Raw genomic sequence first — 25,828 nt, 5'->3', positions numbered from 1 at the left:
CAGACATTAGAAACCAGCTCCTGTGAACACGTCGCGTCCTCGTCATAGGTTCAGCAGCGCAGTCGTCTCCGGGTACGTCGCCCTCTTGCCTCTCACCGGCATGTGATACCGAACCTCCTTCCAGAACCCGGAGGAAGGCGAGAGGGACGGCGACGGCTGAGCGTCCTGTCCGGCTTTCTCCTCGTCCGCCGTTGCGCACATCCGCCACCTCCGCCCTTTCCTTCGCTCTTTCCACCAACACACCGCGCCCTGTTTCTTCCTCAGGTGACGCACCGACTCTGGGAAGAGAGCCAGCTGAGCCGGGCTGATCTCCTCCAACTCCACCAGGACCACCTGTGACGCAGGACGAAGACCTTTGAGATGCCTTCCCGATCACAACCCCGGCTAGCTAAAACATTACTTCATGAATTCAAACGGTTTCTCTGACCTTGAGCGTTCCCTCCAGCAGCGACCTGTGCATGGCCGCCAGACACTCCAGCTGCTGCCTGGCGTCGCGGTGGAGTCCGCCGCCGCCGCCGCCGCCGCCGCCGCCGCCGTCCTCGTCGAAGACCCCGCTGCTTTCTTCGCTGTTGTTGTTCTTGGAGAGGTTGTTGTTGTTGCTGCTGCTGGTACTCCCGGCGCTATTGGCGTGCTTCTTGCTGGCGAACGTGGCGGCGGTGTAGAGGAGGAGGAGGCGGCGGCTGGCTTGCATGTTCTCCTCCACCGAGTCCACGATGGCTGGAGGGAGGACACGGCAGGACATGAAGGCACGGCAAGACTTTGACTTCAACAACGACTTTTAAATCACAAGTACGTGCTTACCCTCCCCGGGCAGACAGTCGCGACCTGCTATGAACAGTTTGTAGCCGCAGGACTTTTCCAACACTTGAGGCAGCGTGTGAAGGGCAAAGGTCTCCACTTCCTCGCTGAATCCGATGGCTCGGGGTGGTGGGTAGGCCACGTAGGCGTCGTACAGCTTCCCATCCGAGTCTGACGCAGAAGGAGGTCAGATCTTAGTCACGCTGATATATAGATCGTGTACAGTAGGTGTGTGGGTGTCTAATGACTTTGGTCATTCAAAAAGGTGTGAAAAGGTTCTGTTTGGGAAATAGTCTGTGACATTTAATGAGGAACCCTGCAGGCGGCTCTGTGGTCGGTTTGTTTCCTTGCATTTAAAACTGTGGTTACACATACAGTACACTGTATATTAAGCGTCACTGTGGGCATTTCCCATGTTTGGCACGTTGAGAATCTGTCTTTGTGAGGCGACTTTAGTGCATTTTCAAACGTTGTGCAAAAGAAAAATGTGTGTATTTCCATCCACTGTGACTACATCAGAAGGATAAGAAGTTTTGAGTTGATGAATTATGAACTTAATCTGAACCCTAGCTCTAAAACCAAGTCTTAATCCACAAAAAAAGAAGAAGTGTGTGATTGTTACCTTTGTTGCTATAGAGGACTGGGAACACTCTCCTGAACCACAGCACAATATCCACCTTGAAAAGGTAGTAGACCGTGACGCTGGTGATGAAGAGGAACGTCACACAGCCGAACACGGACCCGATGGGAAGCCGGAGGTCTGGATCTGTAGATAACGATGATGATCATCACAGAGAGTTACTATTACGTCAAGACTGGACGACTAGAAACAGCACCCGGGGAGCAACGGGGGGTTGGGTTGACCCAATGTCCTGTAGTAAAATATACGAGTAGTTCTTTTCTTTTACCTGCTGGTAGCAAAGTGAAAAATGCTTTAGGATGCCCTCGAGGACTCTGAGCTTGACACGTGTAGTTGATGAAGAAATCTTCCTCCCTGAGCTCAGTAATCGTCAGCACGTCCTCCAACAGCCAGCCTTGGTGTGGTCCGTCTTCCATCGGCAAACTGAGGCGAGAGAACGGTCAGATAATCAGCTTTTTTTCTGCTGCAGAACACGCTGATAAACAGACAAATGGGCAAAGAACTGACGATTTAGTTTTGTTGATGTAGATGCGGTCGGACGGATCGTTGGTTGTGATGAGTTTGGATCCGGCCATCCAGATAACGTCGATGAAGGGCAGCCCAATACCCGGCACAAAGACGCTGCAGGGTCGGCTGAGACTGGAACCTAAACCACATGTAGAAAGCAAAAACAGACATTTAACTCCAATAATAAACTATTTTTTGAATCACAAAATCACCTTATAAAGGCTTTTTTCATTGTATTAGTGCTGAAACAAACAAATGTACAGAATTTGAGACAAATTTTACGGAAAAGGAACGTCCCAAGCCAAAATTCTTACAGGAACGGAACATTCCAAGTCACAATTCTTACAGAAAAGGAACGTCCCAAGCTACTATTCTTACCGAAAAGGAACATCCCAAGTCACAATCTTACAAAAAGGAATGTTCCAAGTCACAATTCTTACGGAAACGGAACATTCCAAGTCACAATTCTTACAGAAAAGGAACGTCCCAAGCTACTATTCTTACCGAAAAGGAACGTCCCAAGTCACAATCTTACAAAAAGGAACGTTTCAAGTCACAATTCTTACGGAAACGGAACATTCCAAGTCACAAACTTACAGAAAAGGAACGTCCCAAGTCACAATTCTTATGAAAAAGGAACGTCCCAAGTCACAATTTTTACGGAAAAGGAACATTCCAAAACACAAACTTACAGAAAAGGAACGTCCCAAGTCACAATTCTTATGAAAAAGGAACGTTCCAAGTCACAATTCTTACGGAAACGGAACGTCCCAAGTCACAATTCTCACAGAAAAGGAACGTCCCAAGAGACATTTTTTACGGAAAAGGAACGTCCCAAGTCACAATCTTACAGAAAAGGAACGTCCCAAGACATAAAGACGAGGACTCACCAATGTGTGCACTGAACGTTGTATTGGTTGGTTCCCGCAGCTGTGGAGGCATGGAATATTCCACTGGAAAGACAAGCAGCATCAGATACAGTTTTACTGTTTACTCAGAATCACAGACTCAAGCTTTCTCTAACCGATGACTGACTAGAAAAACTAGAAAAAACAGTTTGAATTCGACATTCACTGAAAGTCATCCTGGTTTGTGCCAAAGAATGGAACAGTCGAGGCTGGTTATTTTGGTACTGTTCCTAATGGAAACGCAGAGAAATACGTACAGTACTGTACCAAACCGAACCGTTCCACTTGGGGGCCCTCTTGTGGTCGTTTTGAGCACTTTATGGCCACTGTGTGAAAGTTGGCCTCTTTGCCGATAAAATATTTTGTCCCATTCTGTTTCAGATCATTTTTCGCACTCCTTACCATCTCCGGGGCTTTGGGGTGATTCTATCGTACACAAATCTCAAATGTTCTAACCTCTGACATCAGCGTCAATCGTCTCCGACACGGACCTCGTGATTCCTCCGAGGTTGAAGGTCAAAGTGCAGGTGTAGGCGTGCTTGTTGTGAATGTCCACCCCCGTAATGATCAGCGTGGTATTGTCTCTGTAGATGTACTGCCCCGTCGAGTCTTCTATGGGCTCGCAACCCTACGTGAGGATAAGAATCATGAGGTGTTTGTAACGGTAAAAAAAACAAAGAACAGGAGTTTGGGTGAATTCCAATTCCTTGCTTAACCCTCAATCTTAATGATCTTCTTCTTCTTTTTGGAGTTGACAGACTGGACGCGGCTTTCGCGTTATTCTGCCCCCCCAACAGTCTGAAGACGTATCTGCATTTAAGGGGTGTCCCATTTCTAAGTGACAAAATAACCCTCAACACTTGGTCCAAAGTGCTTTTGTTTCTCCGTTTTTCAAGAAGGGAAAATGACATAAAACACAATATTGCTGCAGTTCCAACCGCGGCCACAAGATGGCAGTAAAACACTTTGGTTTTGAGGGCCGGTTAAGATTAAGGGTTGAGCTTGAGGGTTAAGATAGGAATTGGAATTGGCCCTTCGCCACAACTCACCCTGTACCACGTGACAGAGGAATTGATCTTGTAGCTGTTGAGTTTATTGATGTAGTTCTTCAGCGGGCACGAGAGGTTGTCGTTGACGCCCTTTGTTAGCTCTTGTTTAGCCTTCTGTGGTCGTCCACACTGTCCGGCAACGGGCAGGTCGACCTCAAGCCTGATGGACTGATTGTAGCAGTGAAACGGCGTCCTGTTGGAAAATGGAAAAAGTTTCAGTGCCAAACATCTTGAAGTGCATGTTAGCTTAGCTTAGCTTAGCTTAGCTTAACAGCACATCAGGTTGTGAATTACCTCAGTACGGCCACGTATTCCCCGGCGTCGTCCAGCGCGACGCTGAGGAACCACAGAGTCTCCCCCCGCACCAGGACCCGTCCGGTCCGGTTGCTCATGACTTGGCCCGACTTGTACCAGGTGACGTTGTACGGGACGACGGCGAAGTCGAAGAATCTGGGCGACACCAGCGTGCTGTTGAGCATCGCCGCGTCGCCGGGAACCGAGATAACGTCAAACTGGGCCTTGTGGTTGGTGCAGTTCTCTGGGTAAAGAACGGTAAAGAAGAAGAAGAAGAAGAAGAACGGGTTAGAGGACAGAAAACAGGGGAAATAACGTTTTTTTTAAAGGCGCCATATGTAAGAATGTGGCCAAAAACGGTTACTACACTAAAATTTAAAACACCGAGGTCTTTTAGTGTTTTCGTTTTCTGACGTAACTGGCAACCCCGTGGTTGTTCGGCAGCTGAGACTCTACTGATCGCAATGATTGGTAGACGGCGGTAGGTGGCGCCACCTGACGCCAAATCGTGATTCCAAAACATAAACATGATTTGCAGTCTGCAAAAAAAAATGTTTTAACGCAAATATTTAGTCTGTACTGTTGTTGTTGGTGAGTTCAGTTTGTTATATGAACATTATTCCCGAGTCTCTGTGACATATTAGGAGGATTTTATGATTTATTACATCATGCACCTTTAAATAAAACCACTTCTTGGACGTTTCCCTCTCTCTCTCTCTCTGGCGTTCAGTGAGTAGCTCGTGTTGCCCGGAGAACATTGTGTGTTTGCCTTCAGGGAGTTTTCCATCAAACTCGATGTCACTCAAGTGGAATTTTCCACTTTTACTCACGGCTTCACATAAACTTAGTGGTCAGTTTTCCCTTCTTTTTTTCTCTCTCTCTCTCTCTCTCTCTCTCTCTCCCTCAGTCAAACATCCAAAACAATGGTTTCTCAAACCTTTTATACCAAGAACCACCTGAGAAAACACTGATCGGTGACGATACCGTTGACCGAGCAGAGCCACGGCAGACAAAATCATCCTCTTCCTCGCATGTTTTTAGGCCAAAGTGTTGTTATGTGAAAATGACATATAAAACACAAGGTTGCTGCAGTTCCAGCAGCGGCCACAAGGTGGCAGCGAAACCCTGTGGTCGTCTCTGCGGTCGTTGGACGAAGACCAGACACACCGAGACGTGTAAACATGAAATAGTTAACGCTTGAATATTCTTGCGGATATAGATATGTTTGACGACGATGATGCAATGTTTGGATATTATAAATATCTATATTATGGCATAGATATTAGATTTTTTTAGGTGATAAATGATCTGTGGTGACTGTAACTGGTTTGAAAGTCACTTCTTTTAATTTTAAGCCTAATTTCTTGTGTAATAGTCTAATAATTACACGTAATTGATCCAGATATTACTTATTACTGTTTGAAAGTGAATATTAAATAAGCCGAAGCATAAAGTCCAGACGTTGTTTTACATTTAAACGCACGTAGACTCGGAACTCACCTCGCAGAAATCCCACGCTGATCCCAAACCATCCACAGAAGAGCAGGAAACTCAGAAACTTCACATTCAGCTTCAGATCCATGGCTGAAAAACACACATGGACGGTCAACGAGTGAGGACTGAGCATCGCAGTGACAGCACACACACACACACACACACACACACACACACACACACACACACACACACACACACACACACACAGAGGCCGTTGCATCATACAAAAAGACTTTAAACAAACAACCGAAGACTTACTGGAACAGGAGGGAGGTCACCAGAGGTCACCAGAGGTCACCAGAGGAAAACTCAGTTACTCTTTCACATCAAACTTCACACTACTTCATATTTTCTAAACGTGACTCTGTTCCTTACACACACACACACACACACACACACTGCTTGAACACACCCCTCTGTAAACCTCCCTCCCTCTAACACACACACACACACACACACACACACACACACACACACACACACACACACAGATGACAAAATGTTGGCGTGCGCGCTGTAATTTGTGATTTATCTGGAAACCTCTGACAAAGCGCGCAACGTCACAGTTTGGGAAAAATGCCCGGAGATTCCTTGAACGATCCTCACCTCCGAGTGAACATTCCGACTCAGACGAATGAATGACTGAATGAATGCATGAATGAATAAAGGACACGCTCTATAAAAAGAAAACAAAACTGCTCCAGTCAGTCGAGTCCTGACACGACTTTAGTCGGTTACACCTTTAAGTGGTGATTCACTGCTTTATCTCGCCTCATTCCAAAGTCCATAGAGAAATTCACAGCAACACACGAGGTGTCGATCCGCCGCCGCCTACGTCGCTAAGTTCACGTATTTGTTTTGTGATTTCGGCGTTTGAAATCGGTTCCCCTCGGAGCTAAAAATTAAGATTTTCTCTACGGGTTTTGGTGCAGAAGAGTTAGCTGACCACAAACGTTAGCTTCCATGTTTAAAAAGGCTCTCTGGCGGTGCTAATTGGGTAAAAATCTGTTCATTCTTCAAGCTAGCTCTGTGATGCTCCGCACAAAAACAAGTCGAGATGAATCCACTAAAAGTTTTTGGTAAACTATGATATGCTAGCTCTTAAAAATAGGTCACACAGTGGGAAAACCAGCACCTCCTGTGTTCCCATGAGCTAAAAATGCTGATTTTCTCCATGGGATTTGGTGCAGAAGAGTTAGCTGATTACAAACGTTAGCTTCCATGTTTAAAAAGGCTCTCTGGCGGTGCTAATTGGCTAAAAATCTGAGATGCTGTCCACTCAAAAACAAGTCGAGATGAATCCCCTAAAAGTTTTTAACGATATCGTGTTTTTGGTAAAGTCTGACATGCTAGCTCTTGAAAATAGGTTACAGAGTTTGACGCAGAAGAGTTAGCTGATTACAAACGTTAGCTTCCATGTTTAAAAAGGCTCTCTAATGGTGAGATAAAGTCACAAACTTATTCTTAAGTCATCTTAGACGCAGACTGACGTACATTTTATCAGGTGAGACTTTGCTAAGTGGCTCAAATCTGTTCATTCTTTAAGCTAGCCCTGATGCTGTCCACACAAAAACAAATCACTAAAAGTTTTTAAGATATCGCATTTTTGGTAAACTATGACATGCTAGCTCTTGAAAACAGTTCACAGAGTGGGAAAATCGCAGAATGTCACCCTTGCGACAACAATAAGCTACTTATTTCTGCTTTTCCTATGAGCTAAAAATGCTCATTTTGTGCAGGAGAGTTAGCCGCTTACGAAATTAAAAAGATAAATTCTTAACTTCTCAATATCCTATCATCTCATTCGTTGTTTTTTTAAACATAGAATTAACGTCTGGAACTTTTCCGCTAATGCTTCTTTGTTGCAACCTGTTGCCGTGATATAAATCACTTCCTGTGTGCAGCGTGGCAAACACTAAAGAGAGCACTGTGTGTGAACTCAGTGTTGTAAAAAAAAAAAAAGTGCTTGTGTCGCAAAAACCACACGTTGTTGGGAAATGAGCCGATAAACGGAACAAATTTGTGCAATGTTTGATTTCAGGAAAAAGCAACGCGTGTCCATTCGCTTGTGTTTGCCCTGAGTTAAAGGGGCAGTGGAGCGTAATCTGCCTGTAATCTGCCTGTAATCTGCCAGGTCAGGCAAACTCTGTCCATCTGTTTTCTCGATGACGCGGCGATCGCTGGTCCAAGGTTGTGACAACATGAACATATCGAGGACTTGTAAACAACACGGAGGTCACGCTCTTATTTACTTAAGTCCATGTTCTGTTTACAAAACATCATCATGACGAGTGTATTTTCTGAGGGTAGTAAAATATAGTAAATTTTATACATTTAAATTATATTTTATTAAGTATAAACTACGCTGAAAAAGTACGATTTTTTTGTTTGTTTTTTAACTGATACACCGATACTGATACTGGTCAGATATCTTGCATAAGGAATAGTTCCCAAAAACTGTTCAAAACATCTCGCAACCAAACCGATATCCCGATATCAAACCGATACTGGTCATATTATCAGACAGATAAAAGTTTAAAATCCGATACAATCCAAAAATCCTACATCTTGTACGAAGAAGCGTTCACGAGAAGTTCCAAAAGTGAATTTGTCTGCTCAAAACATCGAGGAATGAGCCAATATCGGTCCAATAGCAATCGGATACTGGTCGGATATCGGAGAGATAAAAATGTCAAATACGATATAATCCAAAAATCCTATATACTGCAGGAAGAAGGGTCTCTGACAAGTTTCAGAAGTGAATTCTTCTGCTCAAAACATCTAGGCATGAGGCCATATCGGGCCAATACCGATCCGATACTGGTCAGATATCGTAGCGATTAAAATGTAAAACCAGATTTAATCCAAAAGGCTGATATATTGCAAGAAGAAGTCTCCATGATAAGTTCCAGAAGTGAATTCTTCTGCTCAAAACATAGAGGAATGAGCCGAAATCAGACCGATACCGATCTGATACTGGTCGGATATCGAAGCGGTCCTATATCCTATATACGGCAGTCTATGAAAAGTTCCAGAATGGATTTCTACTACTCAAAACATCTAGGAATGAGCCGATACGATACTCAGTATCAGTATTGGCATCGGACTGATACCAATACCGATACTGGTCAGATATCGGTGTCGTGTCGTAATGGGCGCAGAATACTTGTTGCCCAGTTGGAGAATGATGTCTTTGAAATAGCTTGAATCAGCTGCGCAGACTAAAATGACTGTATCGGACTGATATCGGTATCGGTCATGAAAAAGTGGTATCGCGTCATGGACGCAGCAAACAAACAAACGATGCTACATTGTTGCTGTTATCAAAGAGCAAACAGACGCTATCGAAGGTTACACACTGCAGCTTTAATTCTCCCTAAAAATGGCCCACATTTCCCAGCAACTTCTGCAAAGTCACACTTACTCATCGCGTGGAGGATAAACACATCAGTGCTGATATTTTCCATCACCCTAACACTTTTTTTTTAACATCCTCTGATTGTTTGGTGTCTGAAAGGGAAGGCGACAGAATCTCCTCCAAATCTGACTCATCAAAACACTTTTTCCAGAAGCGTCAGGGAAACACAAACATTTTCTGACATTTATGGTAAAGTCAGCGTTTGAAGTTAATTTAAAAAAAATCACATTTTTGAGGCACTAAACATTCAGCACAGAAAACAGAACTGGTGAAAAATGTCATAAAATCACATTATTATGCACAAGTGGTGCAATATTACTCAATAGCACCCCCCAAAGGTGAAACCCGGTAGGACAACGCAGAAACTAAGTTCCACCAAATATCCCAAAAATTGGTGGGAACATGTCACAGCCCAAGACGAACAAAAAAGTCTATAGGGACCATGGCCTCAACTCAACAGGAAGTCAGCCATTTTGAATTTGGGGTCCATCTTGGCGATTGTGTAAATGAACAAATTCGTCAGCGCAACTTAAACATACCAACGTAAAAAAAAACTAAAAAAAAAAAAACTTGGCCAATTTGTACTGAACACATCAGAGATGAAAAGTTACCAAAAGGGGCGTGGCCACAGCAACCATCGGAGTTCTGGCGAATTTTCGACCATTCGCCACAAAACAGGAAGTGCCCTGTAACTTTGCCGTACGTCGACCGATCGACTCAAAACTTCATACGCGACACAAGAAAGAGACCGGCCCTGAACACGTCACCAAACCAAAATGACCTTGACCCGACAGGAAGTTAGCCATTTTAAAATTTAGCTTGCTTCCTGTGACCGTTAACTTCGCCGTACGTTGACCGATCTGCTCGAAACTTCGTACGTGAGGCTATTTTGATACCTTAATATTCTTAAGTTATTTGCTCTTATTTTACACACTTAGTGCTGTAGTTTTACCAAACCAAATTCGGCTTATGGCCCCATAAAGGCTTGGAACGGCCCTGGACCAAACCACTATTTAACTAAGAATCTAATCACTGCATTAATCAGACTTTCTTTGCAGTGTGTACTTGCATTTTACACGTGAATTGCAATACAATCCAGAATATATCAATAATCTGTTGGCTGGGAAAAAAGACGATAATCTGCTGTGCATCATCGTCAACTGACAAAAAAACAAAAAAAAACACTGCATGCATCAACACTTTAAACTTTCCTCTTTTTGACAGTTTCCTCACAGGAAGTCGTGTCTCCATTAACCGCGGTGTGCAGCGATGTCAACGCTGACACGAGTGGGAGGGAAGTCGACGGGATTCATGAGAAAGATGACACCTTGTGACCGCACGTGCACAGTGAAGCGCACATATATATATGTGTGTATATATGCATGTGTCTATGTGGTACGTGATACGTGGAAACTTTGAAAAACCGCTGCATTGCTAACAAACAGCGCCTCTAAAAACACACACACACACACGAGGCTGCTCTCACTTGAGTTTTCTGGTCTTCCCACGCTCCTCTTTCGCCTGGACTTGCCCCAGAGTCAAAAACCCACGCTTCCAAAAAACTAAATAAAAAAACCCCACATGCGCTCACTGAAATCTGTGAGAGACAAATCCAACACAAACTCTCTGACAAACACAATTTTCTGGACCTGGAGTTGTTGTTTAAAGCACAGGTTTCAAAACTGTGGCTGTTAAAATAGTAAAAAATTACGGTGGCCCTGAGGTGCAAAACACAAACGCAAAACAAAAATCTCAAACACAAAACAAAAAGCAAAAAAGCAAAAAAAAAAACTCAAATGCAAAACAAAAAACTCAAATGCAAAAAAGCACAAACGCAAAACAAAAAACTCAAATGCAAAAAAACTCAAACGCAAAACAAACTACTCAAATGCAAAAAAACTCAAACGCAAAACAAAAAACTCAAACGCAAAAAAGCACAAACGCAAAACAAAAAACTCAAATGCAAAAAAGCACAAACGCAAAACAAAAAACTCAAATGCAAAACAAAAAACAAGAACGCAAAACAAAAAACTCAAATGCAAAACAAAAAACACAAACGCAAAACAAAAAACTCAAATGCAAAACAAAAAACACAAACGCAAAACAAAAAACTCAAATGCAAAACAAAAAACAAGAACGCAAAACAAAAAACTCAAATGCAAAACAAAAAACACAAACGCAAAACAAAAAACGCAAAACAAAAAGCACAAACGCAAATCACAAAACAAAAAACAACACAAACGCAAAACAAACAACACAAACGCAAAACACAAACGCAAAACAAAAAGCACAAGACATACCTCTTCCGTTTTCACAAAAATTTTATTCATTAATTTTGCCACATTGATGCGTTTTTTCATTGTGACCCCCAGAGCGTGACGCGTCACATACTAAAACAAGCACTTTTATTTTGAAATTCTTCCAAAATACAGTCTCGAATGTTGTGAGTGTGACTGAATATCACACGCACCACAACTTCACAGCTGTGTCGCGCACAAACACACACACAAACCCCTCAAAATGTATTGCAAATTCCGTTTATTGCCAAAATGAGGAATTTTATTTTAAAATAATAAATAAACACTCGAGATAAGAGACAAAACAAAAAAACTGAAAAAAAAGAGAAGAAAAGTCGAGTGAAAGTAGATTATTCTGTGGTTTCATGTGGTTAGATTTAATTTGCATAAAGATCAGAATGTGGTGAGATAAAAAAAAAAAAAAAACCCAACTGCAGCTTCTGCTTCTGCACGTTGGGTTTAAAAAAAAAAGAAGGTGAGTTTTATTGTGAAAGTCTCTGTGGGCAATAAGTTAGCTGTTGATGTCAGGAGGTGGTGGGAGGTTTTTAACTGAAGTTACTGCTTCTTATCAGGGAGGAGACGTGACTGTAAAAGAGATTTGACCTGAAACTCTGACACACACACACACACACACACACACACACACACACACACACACACACACACACACACACAGTAATACAGAAAATATTTCCCCACAATCCAAACGTATCTGTAAAAGTAAACCACACAGATCAGTGGTCAGCAACTGGTGGAGCGTGGACCACACCTGGCACAGCAGCATCAGTATCTGGTCCCACTGATGTTTTTTCAAAAATCTGATTTTTCACCATTTCATATAGAAATTCAGAGCTTTTATTCTGAAAAAAATATGAACCGTTTCATAGACGTTTGGTTCAGGACCAATTCCCTCAAATCCAAAACTGAAGGTTCATAGAAATACAGGGTTTCCCCACTTCAACTTTAGGGACTTAGGACTATCTAGGACCAGTTCCCTCAAATTTAAGGACCTTTCAAGGACTCTCCAGGATCGATTTCCTAAAATTCAAGGACTTTTCAATGACTTTCCAGCACCAATTCCCTGAAATTCAACGTCTCTTTCCAGGACTAATTCCCTGAAATCCAAGGACCTTTCAAGGACTTTCAAGGACTATTTCCCTCAAAATCGAGGACTTTTCAGAGACTATCTAGGGACCAATTCCCTCAAATTCAAGGAATTTCCAGTACCGATTCTCTCAGATTCAATTACTTTTCAAGGACTTTCCAGGAACAAGTCCCTCAAATTCAAGGACTTTCCAGGACCGATTCCCTCACATTCAATGACTTGTCAAGGACTTTTCAGGAACAAGTCTCTCTAATTCAAGGACTTTTCAAGGACTTTCCAGGACCGATTCCCTCAAATGCAAGGACTTTTCAAGGACTATCCAAGATCGATTTCCTAAATTTCAAGGACTTTTCAATGACTTTCCAGGACCAATTCCCTGAAAGTCAACGTCTTTCCAGGACTAATTCCCTGAAATCCAAGGACCTTTCAAGGATTTTCAAGGACTATTTCCCTCAAATTCGAGGACTTTTCAGAGACTATCTAGGGACCAATTCTCTCAAATTCAAGGAATTTCCAGGACCGATTCCCTCAAATGCAAGGACTTTCAAGGACCAATTCCCTCACATTCAATGACTTGTCAAGGACTTTTCAGGAACAAGTCTCTCTAATTCAAGGACTTTTCAAGGACTTTCCAGGACCGATTCCCTCAAATGCAAGGACTTTTCAAGGACTTTCCAGGACCAATTTCCTCAGATTCAAGGACTTTTGGGGGACTTTCCAAGACTAATTCACTCAAATTCAAGGATTTTTCAATGACTTTCCAGGACCAAGTCCCTCAAATGCAAGGACATTTCACTTTTCAAGTGTTTTCTCCAAGGCCTCTTAAGCTTCAGCTCTGTTAGCTCGTAGCTGCTCGTTATTTTTAAACCATCTCTGGGGAAAATGTCGATGAAATTAAAGACTCTCGTTTATCAGCGGAAATGTTTGAGATAAAGACAAGAAAAATGACTGAACTGGAGGAGGAGGAGGAGGAGGAGGAGGAGGAGGAGGAGGAGGAGGAGATATGATGCCCATTAATAATCCTAATCTAGATTAGTATCACAACATAGACGGTGAATAAAAACCTGATAAACATCGAACAGAGTGTGTGAGTGGTTTCACTCGTCATTCACTCGCTGTGGTCTCTCTTTCTTCTTTTATGAGCAGTCTTTCCTGTTTGTGTTAAAAACACAGTACGTAACTTCTGAAGAATTATTTTATATATTTATATATATATATATATATATATATATATATATATGTCTCACAGGGCGAATGAGTGGACGAGCAGAGGAAGCCTGACCTTTGACCCCAGCGTGTCGCCACATGACAGGAAAACACTGCCGACAATGTTAGAGGAGGCGAAAAGTGTGTTTATGTTTCACCTCCATCAACTCTTTGTTTTCAACTTCCTTTGAGTCAACAGGTGGAAAACAGTTTTAACTACTTCAATATTATAATAATAATAATAATAATAATAATAATTATAATAATAAAGTCAGTGCCGCACCTTAACGGACAAAAAGTGGCACATTTGACCACATTTACAGTCGATTCCATCACATCTAACACATCTCACTGTACATATCCTTCAGCTTTATCTCCACACAAAGACGAGATAATGAAAGTATATGAGGATTAAACATGTTTCTCATATATTGCTGGAGGTGTGAGCAGACACTGGGTTTTCCCCCCACGACACCTGAGACCTGAAGGGTTTTAACTGAACCTCGTTTTCCAACAGAAAACATGAAACGCACTGAGAACGAGAGAAACATCACCTTCAACCGTGTGTTTACTCACACACACACACACACACAGGGGAAGTTGTGTGTGGTTAGACGTGGGTGATGATGATGATGATGACGAAGCTTCCTGAGTGGGTTTTTTACCACAGTTAGTACTCGACACTAAAGTTGTTTTAAAATGAAATACAGAGCTTCTTCTCTTCATACACATACGTTTATATACGTATATATGTATACGTATGTACGCATGTTGTATATACACATATAAGTATACATATACAGATATCGGTATATACATATACACATATACATATAAACGTATATACATATACACGTATATACATATACACATATATATATATACATATACATATATACAAACATGTTCATATATATACACACGTATATATATATATATCTATATATATATATATAGATATACATATATACACACACACACATATATGTATCCATCTATCTATCTTCAACACACTGTGAGCCCTGCATTATTTTAACTAACTCTCATGCTCTTCAGTGCAGACACATCCCGTAATAGTTTGAACATTTTCTAGAAAATGCTATCTATGTGTATATATACATATATCTATGTATATATACACACACATATGTATATATATATACATATATTACACATATATACATATGTAAACAAAAAATGTATATATTTATAGATGTATATATACATATACATACATACATACATGTATACTTGGTTGATACATATATATATATATATGTATATATATTGACATACTGTTTTCTGAAGCTGCTCTGTATGTTGACAAACTCCTCCCCCCTGAAAAACAACATGGTTACCATGACAACACTAGTACTGATGTGGACCTGACAGCAGCTGTCAGAGGACAAAACTCACCAGTGAAGAGGAAACAGCAGCAGAAGAAGAAGAAGACGAAGACGACGAAGACGAAGAAAACATCAAACATCAAACCTCTTCAGGTGGATCCATGAAGACGATCCTGTAGAACCATGGTGGTCTCCCTGGTCTCAGGCTCTGACCTCCTCAGGTTCTGACCTCCTCAGACTCTGACCTCTTTAGACTCTGACCTCCTCAGGCTCTGACCTCCTCAGGTTCTGACCTCCTCAGACTCTGACCTCTTTAGACTCTGACCTCCTCAGGTTCTGACCTCCTCAGGCTCCGACCTCAGGTTCTGACCTCCTCAGGTTCTGACCTCCTCAGACTCTGACCTCCTCAGGCTCTGACCTCCTCAGGTTCTGACCTCCTCAGGCTCTGACCTCCTCAGGCTCTGACCTCCTCAGGCTCTGACCTCCTCAGGTTCTGACCTCCTCAGGTTCTGACCTCATCAGACTTTGACCTCCTCAGGTTCTGACCTCCTCAGGTTCTGACCTCCTCAGGTTCTGACCTCCTCAGGCTCTGACCTCCTCAGGTTCTGACCTCCTCAGGTTCTGACCTCCTCAGGTTCTGACCTCCTCAGACTCTGACCTCCTCAGGTTCTGTCCTCCTCAGGTTCTGACCTCCTCAGACTCTGACCTCCTCAGACTCTGACCTCCTCAGGCTCTGACCTCCTCAGGTTCTGACCTCCTCAGGTTCTGACCTCCTCAGACTCTGACCTCCTCAGGTTCTGACCTCCTCAGGTTCTGACCTCCTCAGACTCTGACCTCCTCAGACTCTGACCTCCTCAGGTTCTGACCTCCTCAGGTTCTGACCTCCTCAGGTTCTGACCTCCTCAGACTCTGACCTCCTCAGACTCTGACCTCCTCAGGTTCTGACCTCCTCAGGTTCTGACCTCCTCAGGTTCTAAACCTCCTCAGACTCTGACCTCCTCAGACTCTGACCTCCTCAGGTTCTGACCTCCTCAGGTTCTGACCTCCTCAGGTTCTAAACCTCCTCAGACTCTGACCTCCTCAGGCTCTGACTTCCTTTTCTGTGGAGTCTTCAGCACGTGTTGCAACTTCCTCTCCAGTGTCCTAACGTCTGTTGAGTAATCACAGGGAGGAGAACAGAACACTGGATCCTGCTCAGTCACATGACTCACGACTCTCACAGAACTTTATTTAAAAAACGCTTAAAAGGACAAAAACAATCACACACTTCCAAACATCTGCTGTTTTTGAATCACTTTAGTTAAATCCCAGTTTTTTTCCCCCTTCCTGTGCCTTTGAAGCGTCCATTTAAAAAGCTGTAATAGTGAGACCTCTGGTGGCTGAAATGGGAAGTACAACAAGTCTTTTTTTTTCTTTTTTTTTTAACCGTTTGTTCACGTCAGTGTTTCTTTAAACTCTTTTACACCAAGAAGAACCTGAGAAAACATTCATCTCTCTCACACTGGTGCAATGAAATTACATGGAGATTATTATTATTATTATTATTATTATTATTATTAATTTATTTATTTATTGTTTAAATCCAGCAGAAATCTTCTTTTACAGGATTAAATCACGATTAATGAAAAAAACAACAACAATACACTTCGACATGTTTTCCCTGAGAACATTTATGATATTTATATATTTATGATATGAAGTGTTCATTTTACACCATTTAACATGAAGCAAAACATTTATTATTCACTATTGCAGCCTCAGTCCAAACTTCACTAATATATTAGGTATTTAATTATACTTTGACAATGATATAAAAACGATGACTGTATATTTTTAAGGAGTGTTATAATGACAAAGAAATCAAAAAAAAAAAAAAAAAATCATATTGAGCTGTGAGCGCCCCCTACTGTTATATGTTATGATCCATTTCTAGACAGAACTCACATTTCCACTCCTACTTTAGTCTATGACGTCTTAAATATGTGTTCACAACTTTATTTTTTACCCTTTAAACACGTTTGTGTTGCAGTCTCTCTCTGCACCAAAGTCCATGAAGAAAATCAGCGGCAGCCTGCTGGCAGCTGTGGCGGCCAGCAGGGGGCATACACAGCTCAGTATAATATTATATACACTGAAAATGTGCAGTCATAATCACATTAAACGCTCTGTAACACGTAAACAGGAATATATTCTCGCGTAAAAACAACGTCTTTCTTTTCCTAGCTACTCCGCCCTCAGAGTTAGAAGGTGCTGTTTTGTCGAGCCAGAATATAATCCAACTTCCTCTTCCTGTTCGGTTTCAGGAGGACGTAGAGAAACACGGAAACCACGGCGAGGAAGCAGGAGGCGGCCACGGCGGCCACGACCAGCCACGTGAACGTGGCGTCTGTGGAGACACGGAAGGTCCAGGACATTTAACGTTAAAATGTTACATAATTACGATATTAAAAAACAACAACTTACCCTCGAGGTGAATCTGTGCGACTACTTCCTGTTTCCCCGCTCGGTTGCGAGCGACGCACTTGAGCTGCGTCTGCACGTCTTCGTCCGTTATCTCCTTGACGATCAGTCTCAGTTCGATGTGGCAGAGTTCGGACGACCGGGTTACGCTGCGTGACACACAAAGACGTACGGACGTTAGCGTTAAAATTAGCATCTTAGGAACAGTAATCTGGCTAATCTAATCGCAATTCAGTGACCGCGTACGTCTGACTGCATCTCCCTAAAAGCTAGCGCGATGGCGTTTACGCAAATCTCGTCTCCAAAAGTGGTCAAAAGTTTCCGTCTTCTTCCGGGTCCAGCTCCAGTCCGACTAAGCGAGTAATCGGACTATGATTCGCATTATCCAGGTATGATAGTCCGACTAAGGCTAGCTTGATATCAGTCAGACTAACGTGTTTACATGACATTAAGAAAGCTGAATTATCGTCCTAGCGAGGCTAAAGATCGGAACTCGAGAATCGTGGTACAATGCGATCGTGACAAAAGCCTGCAGTACCTCCTTCCTCCCTGCAGGGCCCGCCCATCCAGGTACGACGTCTCCACCGATTGGCCGTCGACGAGCCACGTGACCGCGGTGGAATCTGCCACTCGACAGTCGGCGAGAACTTTGCAGGACAGTTCCAGAGCTGAGCCTGAAAGTTAGCACATGAAATTACGATTTATGAGTTCTTTATATATAAATATCTTTACACAGTATAAATATATATATATGTACACTCACCATGAGTATAAATATAAATATATATATGTATATATACACTCACCGTGAGCACTTTCAAAAATGCTGCCATTCAACGGTGAAACAATCACAGGAGGTTTAAATACTGGAGACAAAAAATACAAACATTAAAATGCATTTTTTAAATGCATATATACATATACACATACATATATATATACACATATATATATATATATAATTATTTGTTCCTCTCACCTTGATCTGTGCTGCTGTTGCTGACTGACCCGGGGTCAGAGGTCACAGAGGGATGAGGTACAGTGGTAGTGATTTCAGGGTCTTGACCTGAGAGAGAGTCATAAACACAAGTGTTTATACGACAATGAGCAGTTTGTGTTGCACTTACTGCATGTGGCCAGCAGAGGGCGCAATATACTTATAATTAAAGGCATGAGAAAAATGTAAAACGGCTCCAATTTATGTCAGTGGTGATGAAAAAGATGCTGCTTTTGTTAATTTAATGTACTATTTTGTCAGTAAAGACACAATATGCAACATTTATTCATTAAAGTATCTAAAAACGATGAGGTATGTTATATATTTTGTTGGGTATTGTCGTTAAAAAACTCTTCAGATTCACAGAAATATGATGTCGGAAATTTCCGACTTGCGACTACAAATAGAACGCACCGGAACCTCCCATGAAACAATGAAGTAAAATGTCCGACCTTGCACGTGGATCAGGACGACTCTGCTGACCGCGTACGTCTGCTGGTCGATGACCACGCTGAGTCTGCAGGTGTAGACGCCTGCGTCCCGTCTCGTCGCCGCGGCGATCAGGAGTTTTCCTCGCTCTCGGCTGAAAGAAGCCGAGGAGCTGGAATTCTGTCAGGAAGCGACGCGCAGGAGAGTGTGTCAACATAAAAGCACACGGTCGCCTTTCAGGGAGCCATTTTAGTGAAAAGCGGGCGTTGTTTTTCTATCCTCACCTTGAACCACTCTACGAGTCCGTCTGTCCTGTTGAAGTGACTCACAGACGGACAGTTGAAGGACAGTCTCTCTCCCACTGAGAGGTAGACGGGGTAGGACAGTCTGTCCACGTCCACAGAGGGCGACGCAAACACCTGCAGCGAGATTCTCCCGTGGATGCAGTAACTGTCATTTCTGCACAGGAAGTAAAGTAAAGGACAATTTATATAAAGACGTCATGTTTACGAAACTTTAAAAACAGTCGCACACATACGCAGTACACAGGTACGCTGGCTATTTGCAGCTCGACTGTAGGTGCGCTAACCGGCGCTATATAAGCTAAAGGAGCTAACTGGTAAACGATATCTGGACGCCGGTGCCACGTTTGGAAAAACTGCCGTTAACGTGCCCAAAAAATTCCATTGGTACCATGACCTCAACGCGACAGGAAGTCGGCCATTTTGAATTAACATGCTTCGTAAATGACGGGAAAAAAAAAAACATAAAATTTTGCCGAATTTGTTTCTTCTTCGTTTTCCTCTCCACTTCTTCCAGAGATGCAAATCCTGGCGTAACACTATGCTAACTAGCATAGCTGTTAGCATTGAGGTTTGTAGCAATGCTAACATTTAAAGAGTTGAAACGGCATTTTTTTATTTAAATGAACAAAAGACGGACGAAAGTTAAAGATGCGACACAGCAAACATCATCCATTTAAAATGAGAAGAAAACGGCTTCTCACCTGTAAGTGCAGATGTAATCCCCCGAGTCTGAAGCCTGAGCTGGGAGGAGCCACAGCCGCCTGTCTCGCTGCTGGACACGCCCTTCTCCCTCGTAGGCCACGCCCTCCACCCCGTCGTCCCTGGTGATGAGGTAGGACGCGGTGGGCGGGGCTATGTTGCGAACTCTCAGCACGCTGCTAAACAACGGGAACGACAGGACGACGGCTTCTCCCTCCACTCTGAAGATCTGCACCTCTGGATCCACCAGGTGACAACCCTCTGCAACACAACAACAACAACAACAACACTGTTAATGATTGTTAATTAAACATACCGAATTATTACAGTTAATGAAAGCATAAGAAACAATACAGTAACATATTGTTAATAATTCATTTACTCATTAAATATTGTAATGGCATGTGTGTTAATACCTCTTAATGTAAATATGAATGTAAATTCATACACATAAATACATACGCACAAACATATACACATACGTACATTTTTTATATGTGTGTGTGTATATTAATAAATGTGTATACAGTATATATACACAAACGTACATTTTAAATATATATACACACACATATGTACATCTGGATACATATACATGCACACTGGCATATATATAAACATATATACACATATAAACATATATACACACATATATACATATACATGCATACGTATATACGTATACATATACATATATATATACACATATATACATGCATACATACATACATATACATACATACATACATGCCTTCATACATATATACATACATACATATACATATATACATGCATACATACATATATGCATGCATACATACATATATATACATATACACATACTACATATATATACATATACATATACATATATATACACATACATATATACATACATACATATATATACATATACATATACATATACATATACATATACACATACATATATACATACATACATACATACATACATAAATATATAATATATACATATATATATATAAACATAAATATAAACATAGTCTCACCTTTCTCAGGCAGAGCAGGAAACAGTCGTGGTCGTCCATGAACTTGATAAACGATGAAAACAGCAAATATAACAGTCCACCTGACCATGATGACAGCCTGAACACACACACACACACACACACAGTGTCAATGAGTGAGTGAACACACACACACACACACACACACAGTGTCAATGAGTGAGTGAACAAACACACACACACACACACACTATATGTTGTAGCGACGACTTTCATTGGCGCAAAACTTTGTTTTCGGGTCTTTTTGTAGGTCGTAAAACGTGTGACATCACAGGGTTTGATGGTTGACCACGCCCCACATAGTCAGCCACGCCCCCACAGTGTCTGCCACGCCCCCACATAGTCAGCCACGCCCCCACAGTGTCCTCACTGAGACAACAGTGAGTCACAGTCACTGCAGTACAAAGGTCACCAGTTAACAGACCATAATAATCCTCATAATAAGTCATATCATATAGACTAGATTAGTGATCAGGGAGATTAATATACATTTTAATGTTATGTTTATTTTACTGTAATCTATGCTGATTTATTCTGTTTTTATACATAAAACTATATTGTATTCTATTCTGTGGTCAGTTTCCTCACAGATGCACAACATGGTTCGTTTCACTTCTCGTCTGTGATGTGACACACACACACACACACACACACACGCGCACGCACACACACGCACACACGTATGTGTGATGCAAATTTTCCCTGATAGAGTTTCCTTGTGTCATCAAAGGGTGATTCCATTCATAAAAAGCGGGGGAGTGTCGCTGAATCATTAAAAAAAGAGGAAAGAAAGAAGTAAAATCAGCTGGGATTAGATAAATATATATGTGACACACACTGAGGTGTGGGATTATGACACTTAGAGGCAAAAATATTTCAGATTTATGACTCAGATTTTTGCGTTTGAGAAGTCGTTTGTTTGATTTGCTGTTTTTTCCTTTCCCCACAACCCGTCTCGACACGTCTGACTTGGGCCAAATAAAGCTTATTATAATAAAGTGTTGTTGTTTATATTGTGGGACATAAGGTTATAAAGTTAAACGTTAATAAACACTAGTCTTTTATTGTTTGATTCAGGAATGGTTGTTTACGCGTCCTAATGCAGTTTTAAAATGTTTTTTATGACACAATACGTATTATTTTGAACTTTTGGAATCTTGGCAAATATTCCATATTACAAAAATTCTTAATTAAACTAAAACTAAGCATTTTACGAAAAAAAAAAAAAATCAAAACTATAACTAATGAAAAACACAGAAATACTGACTTTGCATTAAATGCTGTCTGTCTGTTATGATATATGAATTAAATCAAATGTCAAATTATGTATATATACATATATATACAAATTATATATATATATATGTACATATATACACACACGTGTATATGTAACCCATGTTACTAGGCTCTAACCATGAAAACGAAAATAATAGAAAAAACAACTAACTTTAAAAACAACTTTAACTGTAGTTATTAAATAGGAACCATACAAACAAAAACAAAATAACCAGCCAAACAGAATCTAGCTTCGCTGCGTGATCTGGAATGATTGACTCAACCAGCCAAACAGAATCTAGCTTCGCTGCGTGAAAAAAGTGCGACAGCAGGTAGCAGACGGGCGCGAGGAGGATTGTCGTTGACATTGCGCTGACGGAAAAATGTCAGACTTTTCCTTTTTACTACACGGATTTAAGTTATTTTTGGATGTGTTTTGGGCTTATGGTGAAACCAACCGTGTTATTCGAAGGAGACGTAAGCTACTTTGCCTTTCTCGTTCTCTCTTTTTGGCTAACTTGTTTGCTAGCGACGGTCAAATTGCTAAAGATGGACAGTTGGGAGATGCTATATGCTAAGCTAATGGCTGTTTTATTTCTTTTGTCACCTGGACCTGCAAAAGTGGATCGGCACCGGGAGTTTGAGTCGCGATTTCATGGTGATTGTGCCGAACGGTGAGCTTTCCGGTGAGTAATTTAAGTGTTATTTTTGTAAGTGATTTGGTTGAGTCCGCTAACAATTACGGTGTGTGGGTGTGTTTGCTTCCTGCACACGCTGCGGCACAATTTTAAGGAGAATTAGATGTTGGGTCGGAGCAACTCATTCATATTTCAATGTTTTCATGTACCGGAAGAGACATGTGTTGAATGTAATTTTACTAATTTGAATGTATAAGGTTCATTTACTCTGGAGTTAAAGGGACACTGTTTAGTATTTATTGGTTTATATGAACCCAAAATCCACTTTTTTTATACATATTATGTGCTCCTGCATTGTCTAGTCGCTGTATAATAGTTTTTGTTTCATTTTCGTAGTGTTTCAAAAAGTCATGTAAAATAACACGGTCGCGGGCCGCGGTTGCATAGCCACTGTTAGCAGCGAGACGCCATGTTTCTACCGGAGCCTGTAAGGACAAACGCGAGAGAACAAATCAAGCGTCTCTTTAATTGTAGCGGAAGTCCCGCCTCCACTCTCTGCACCTGACTGCAGTACGCAGATCGGGGAGAGGCTCAACGTGGGTGGAGCTAAACGTTTGACTCCGCCCGCTAAACGATTGATTCAGCGCGAGTGACATCTGGTGGCGGAGATCAGGTAGCACATACTCAAACGTCAATGCAGTATAATTATTTATATATATAGCGAGAGATGATAATGTAATTATATAATTCCATGTTGTTTTGTAAATCCCTTTTAAACTAGAAGCATTTATTGATGGATTAAAACATAACAAACATGGATATTTAAAGTTGAATTTCTCCATATTGGTAGTACAGTAAAAATGCTTGATATTGACTGTGAGTGAAGTCTTAAATGTGTAGAAGACAGAGATACCATCCATAGGCAGGAATTATTGTGCAAAATAGTTTTACAGTAGCTCAAAAGTGGCCGATTATGCCACTTGGAAAATATGGACTTTTATTTAGAAATGTCTCCACACAGTAGTAGAGTAAAGATACACTGGAATGGAACATGTTTTATTCAAAATCTATGTTAGAATTATAGTTCACCGTTTTAATACCTTTATTATGAAGTTATCCGGACCGGAAGTAAATACGCTGTTTATATATATATATATATATATATATATATATATATATGTATGTATGTATGTGTATATATACATATATATGTATATATATAAACAGCACATACACAAAATATGAGCCCAATAATATGGACAAAATGAACCAAAAAATCCAAATATGCTTTTAAATTGAAATTTGAAACAATTTGTTACAATTATATATGTATATACATACACACACATCTCTCTCAATGTGTGTATATATATCTATATATACAGTGTTTACACACATATATATGCACACATATATTGCATATATATACACATATAAACACACACATACACATATATACATATACACACATGTATATACACACATGTATATACATATATACACACGCATATATACACATGCATACATATATACACACACATACATATATACACACACACATACATATATACACACACACATACATATATACACACATACACACACACAATACTGCATATGTGTACATTTGCAGGTAAAGACACCCCTTGTGTACTCACAGAGTGTAGAGGTGCAGACAGAGCGATGGTCAGCACAGAGCGGTCAGATGATGATGATGAGAGTGGACTGAGACGTCATGTGATCGTTTCCTCTTCGTCTCTCGAGGGAAATCTGCTCTTTTCTATGTTCACGCCCACTGAGCAGGAAAATTCACAGGTTTCCCAATGTAACGCTGTGTCCTGTACAAGTCACCACTGCCCTGCACTGTGTGTGTGTGTCAGTGTGTGTCACTGCACACACACACCGATTCTATAGTAATTTAATTCACTGATGTTTCCATTTAAACTCGTTTTCTTTACATTTTCAAATACTCCGCATTTGTCAATTGTTGGTTAAGTTCAGTTAATTGTGATTATTTTACGTCAGTTAATTTTTTTCTTCTCAGAAACTTAATAAATGAATAAACCAATGAAACACCAATACTAGCAAACGCCGGTGCTACCAGGCTACAAGCTAGAGAGATAAAGCGCCAATGTCTAATATCAATCTGGCTACAGTAGCTGCTAACAGATGCTAACAGATGCTAATATCAAATGCCGGTCCCACATTTTCTGGCTAAATTAGCTGCTAACATTATTCTTGCTCCAGTAGCTGCTAGTGTCGAAAACAGATGCCATATTTTATGGCTAAAGTAGCTGCTAACATTATTCTTGCTCCAGTAGCTGCTAGCGTCGAAAACAGATGCCATATTTTATGGCTAAAGTAGTTGCTAACATTAATCTTGCTACAGTAGCTGCTAGCTTCAAATACAGATGTCATATTTTATGGCTAAAGTAGCTGCTAACATTACTCTTGCTAGAGTAGCTGCTAGCTTCAAATACAGATGTCATATTTTATGGCTAAAGTAGCTGCCAACATCGCTCTGGCTACAGTAGCTGCTAGCATAGAACACCAATGCCACGTAGTCTGGGGAGACAGAAATAGCTAACATCAATGCTACGCTGTCTGGCTAAAGTAGCTGCTAATATAAAAACATGAGGGTTATTTCACTGTGTTTTTTCCACTTTTAATCCTCACGAGTGTTTGTTTTTATTTTTGTTTTCTCAAACATCTCTTTGTCGTGTTAATCTGAAGGATTAGCATAGTCTTTCAGGCTGTATGTGACTGTGTGTGGATTAGTAAATAGTCAGGTGATCGATAATGAAATGTGTGACACTCCCTGATTTCCTGACGACGTGAGCCTGAACACGTTCACTAACATTCCGTCTTTCAGGAAGTGGAAAAAAATAAATAAAAAAAACTGCTCCAG

General features: G+C 41.2%; 2 protein-coding genes across 2 annotated transcripts; both read right to left on the bottom strand.

The window, feature by feature from the left end:
* Window positions 1–42: 42 nt before the first annotated feature.
* Window positions 43–15,210, bottom strand: LOC310938363 (interleukin-1 receptor type 1; the record flags this gene model as incomplete). Its single annotated transcript, XM_083902856.1, has 12 exons — window positions 15,136–15,210; window positions 5,697–5,780; window positions 4,197–4,440; window positions 3,903–4,095; window positions 3,310–3,481; window positions 2,836–2,898; window positions 1,946–2,084; window positions 1,707–1,861; window positions 1,421–1,564; window positions 802–969; window positions 428–717; window positions 43–333 (listed from the first exon to the last, which is right to left on the bottom strand). Exons 1-12 carry the CDS (start codon window positions 15,203–15,205, stop codon window positions 43–45), a joined length of 2,013 nt encoding a protein of 670 aa, XP_083758982.1. The 5' UTR covers window positions 15,206–15,210.
* Window positions 15,211–17,305: 2,095 nt separating this feature from the next.
* LOC310938362 (interleukin-1 receptor type 2-like) lies at window positions 17,306–21,074 on the bottom strand (the record flags this gene model as incomplete). Its single annotated transcript, XM_083902855.1, has 9 exons — window positions 17,306–17,451; window positions 17,529–17,674; window positions 18,064–18,193; window positions 18,326–18,391; window positions 18,505–18,591; window positions 18,975–19,131; window positions 19,236–19,410; window positions 19,958–20,216; window positions 20,987–21,074. 9 exons carry the CDS (start codon window positions 21,072–21,074, stop codon window positions 17,306–17,308), a joined length of 1,254 nt encoding a protein of 417 aa, XP_083758981.1.
* Window positions 21,075–25,828: the final 4,754 nt, after the last annotated feature.

Source organism: Microchirus variegatus (assembly GCF_963457635.1).
Source record: "Microchirus variegatus genome assembly, chromosome: 16".
Taxonomy (NCBI): Eukaryota; Metazoa; Chordata; class Actinopteri; order Pleuronectiformes; family Soleidae; genus Microchirus; species Microchirus variegatus.
Note: the sequence above shows the minus strand (reverse complement) of the source record. Positions and strands in the feature narration are given on the sequence as shown.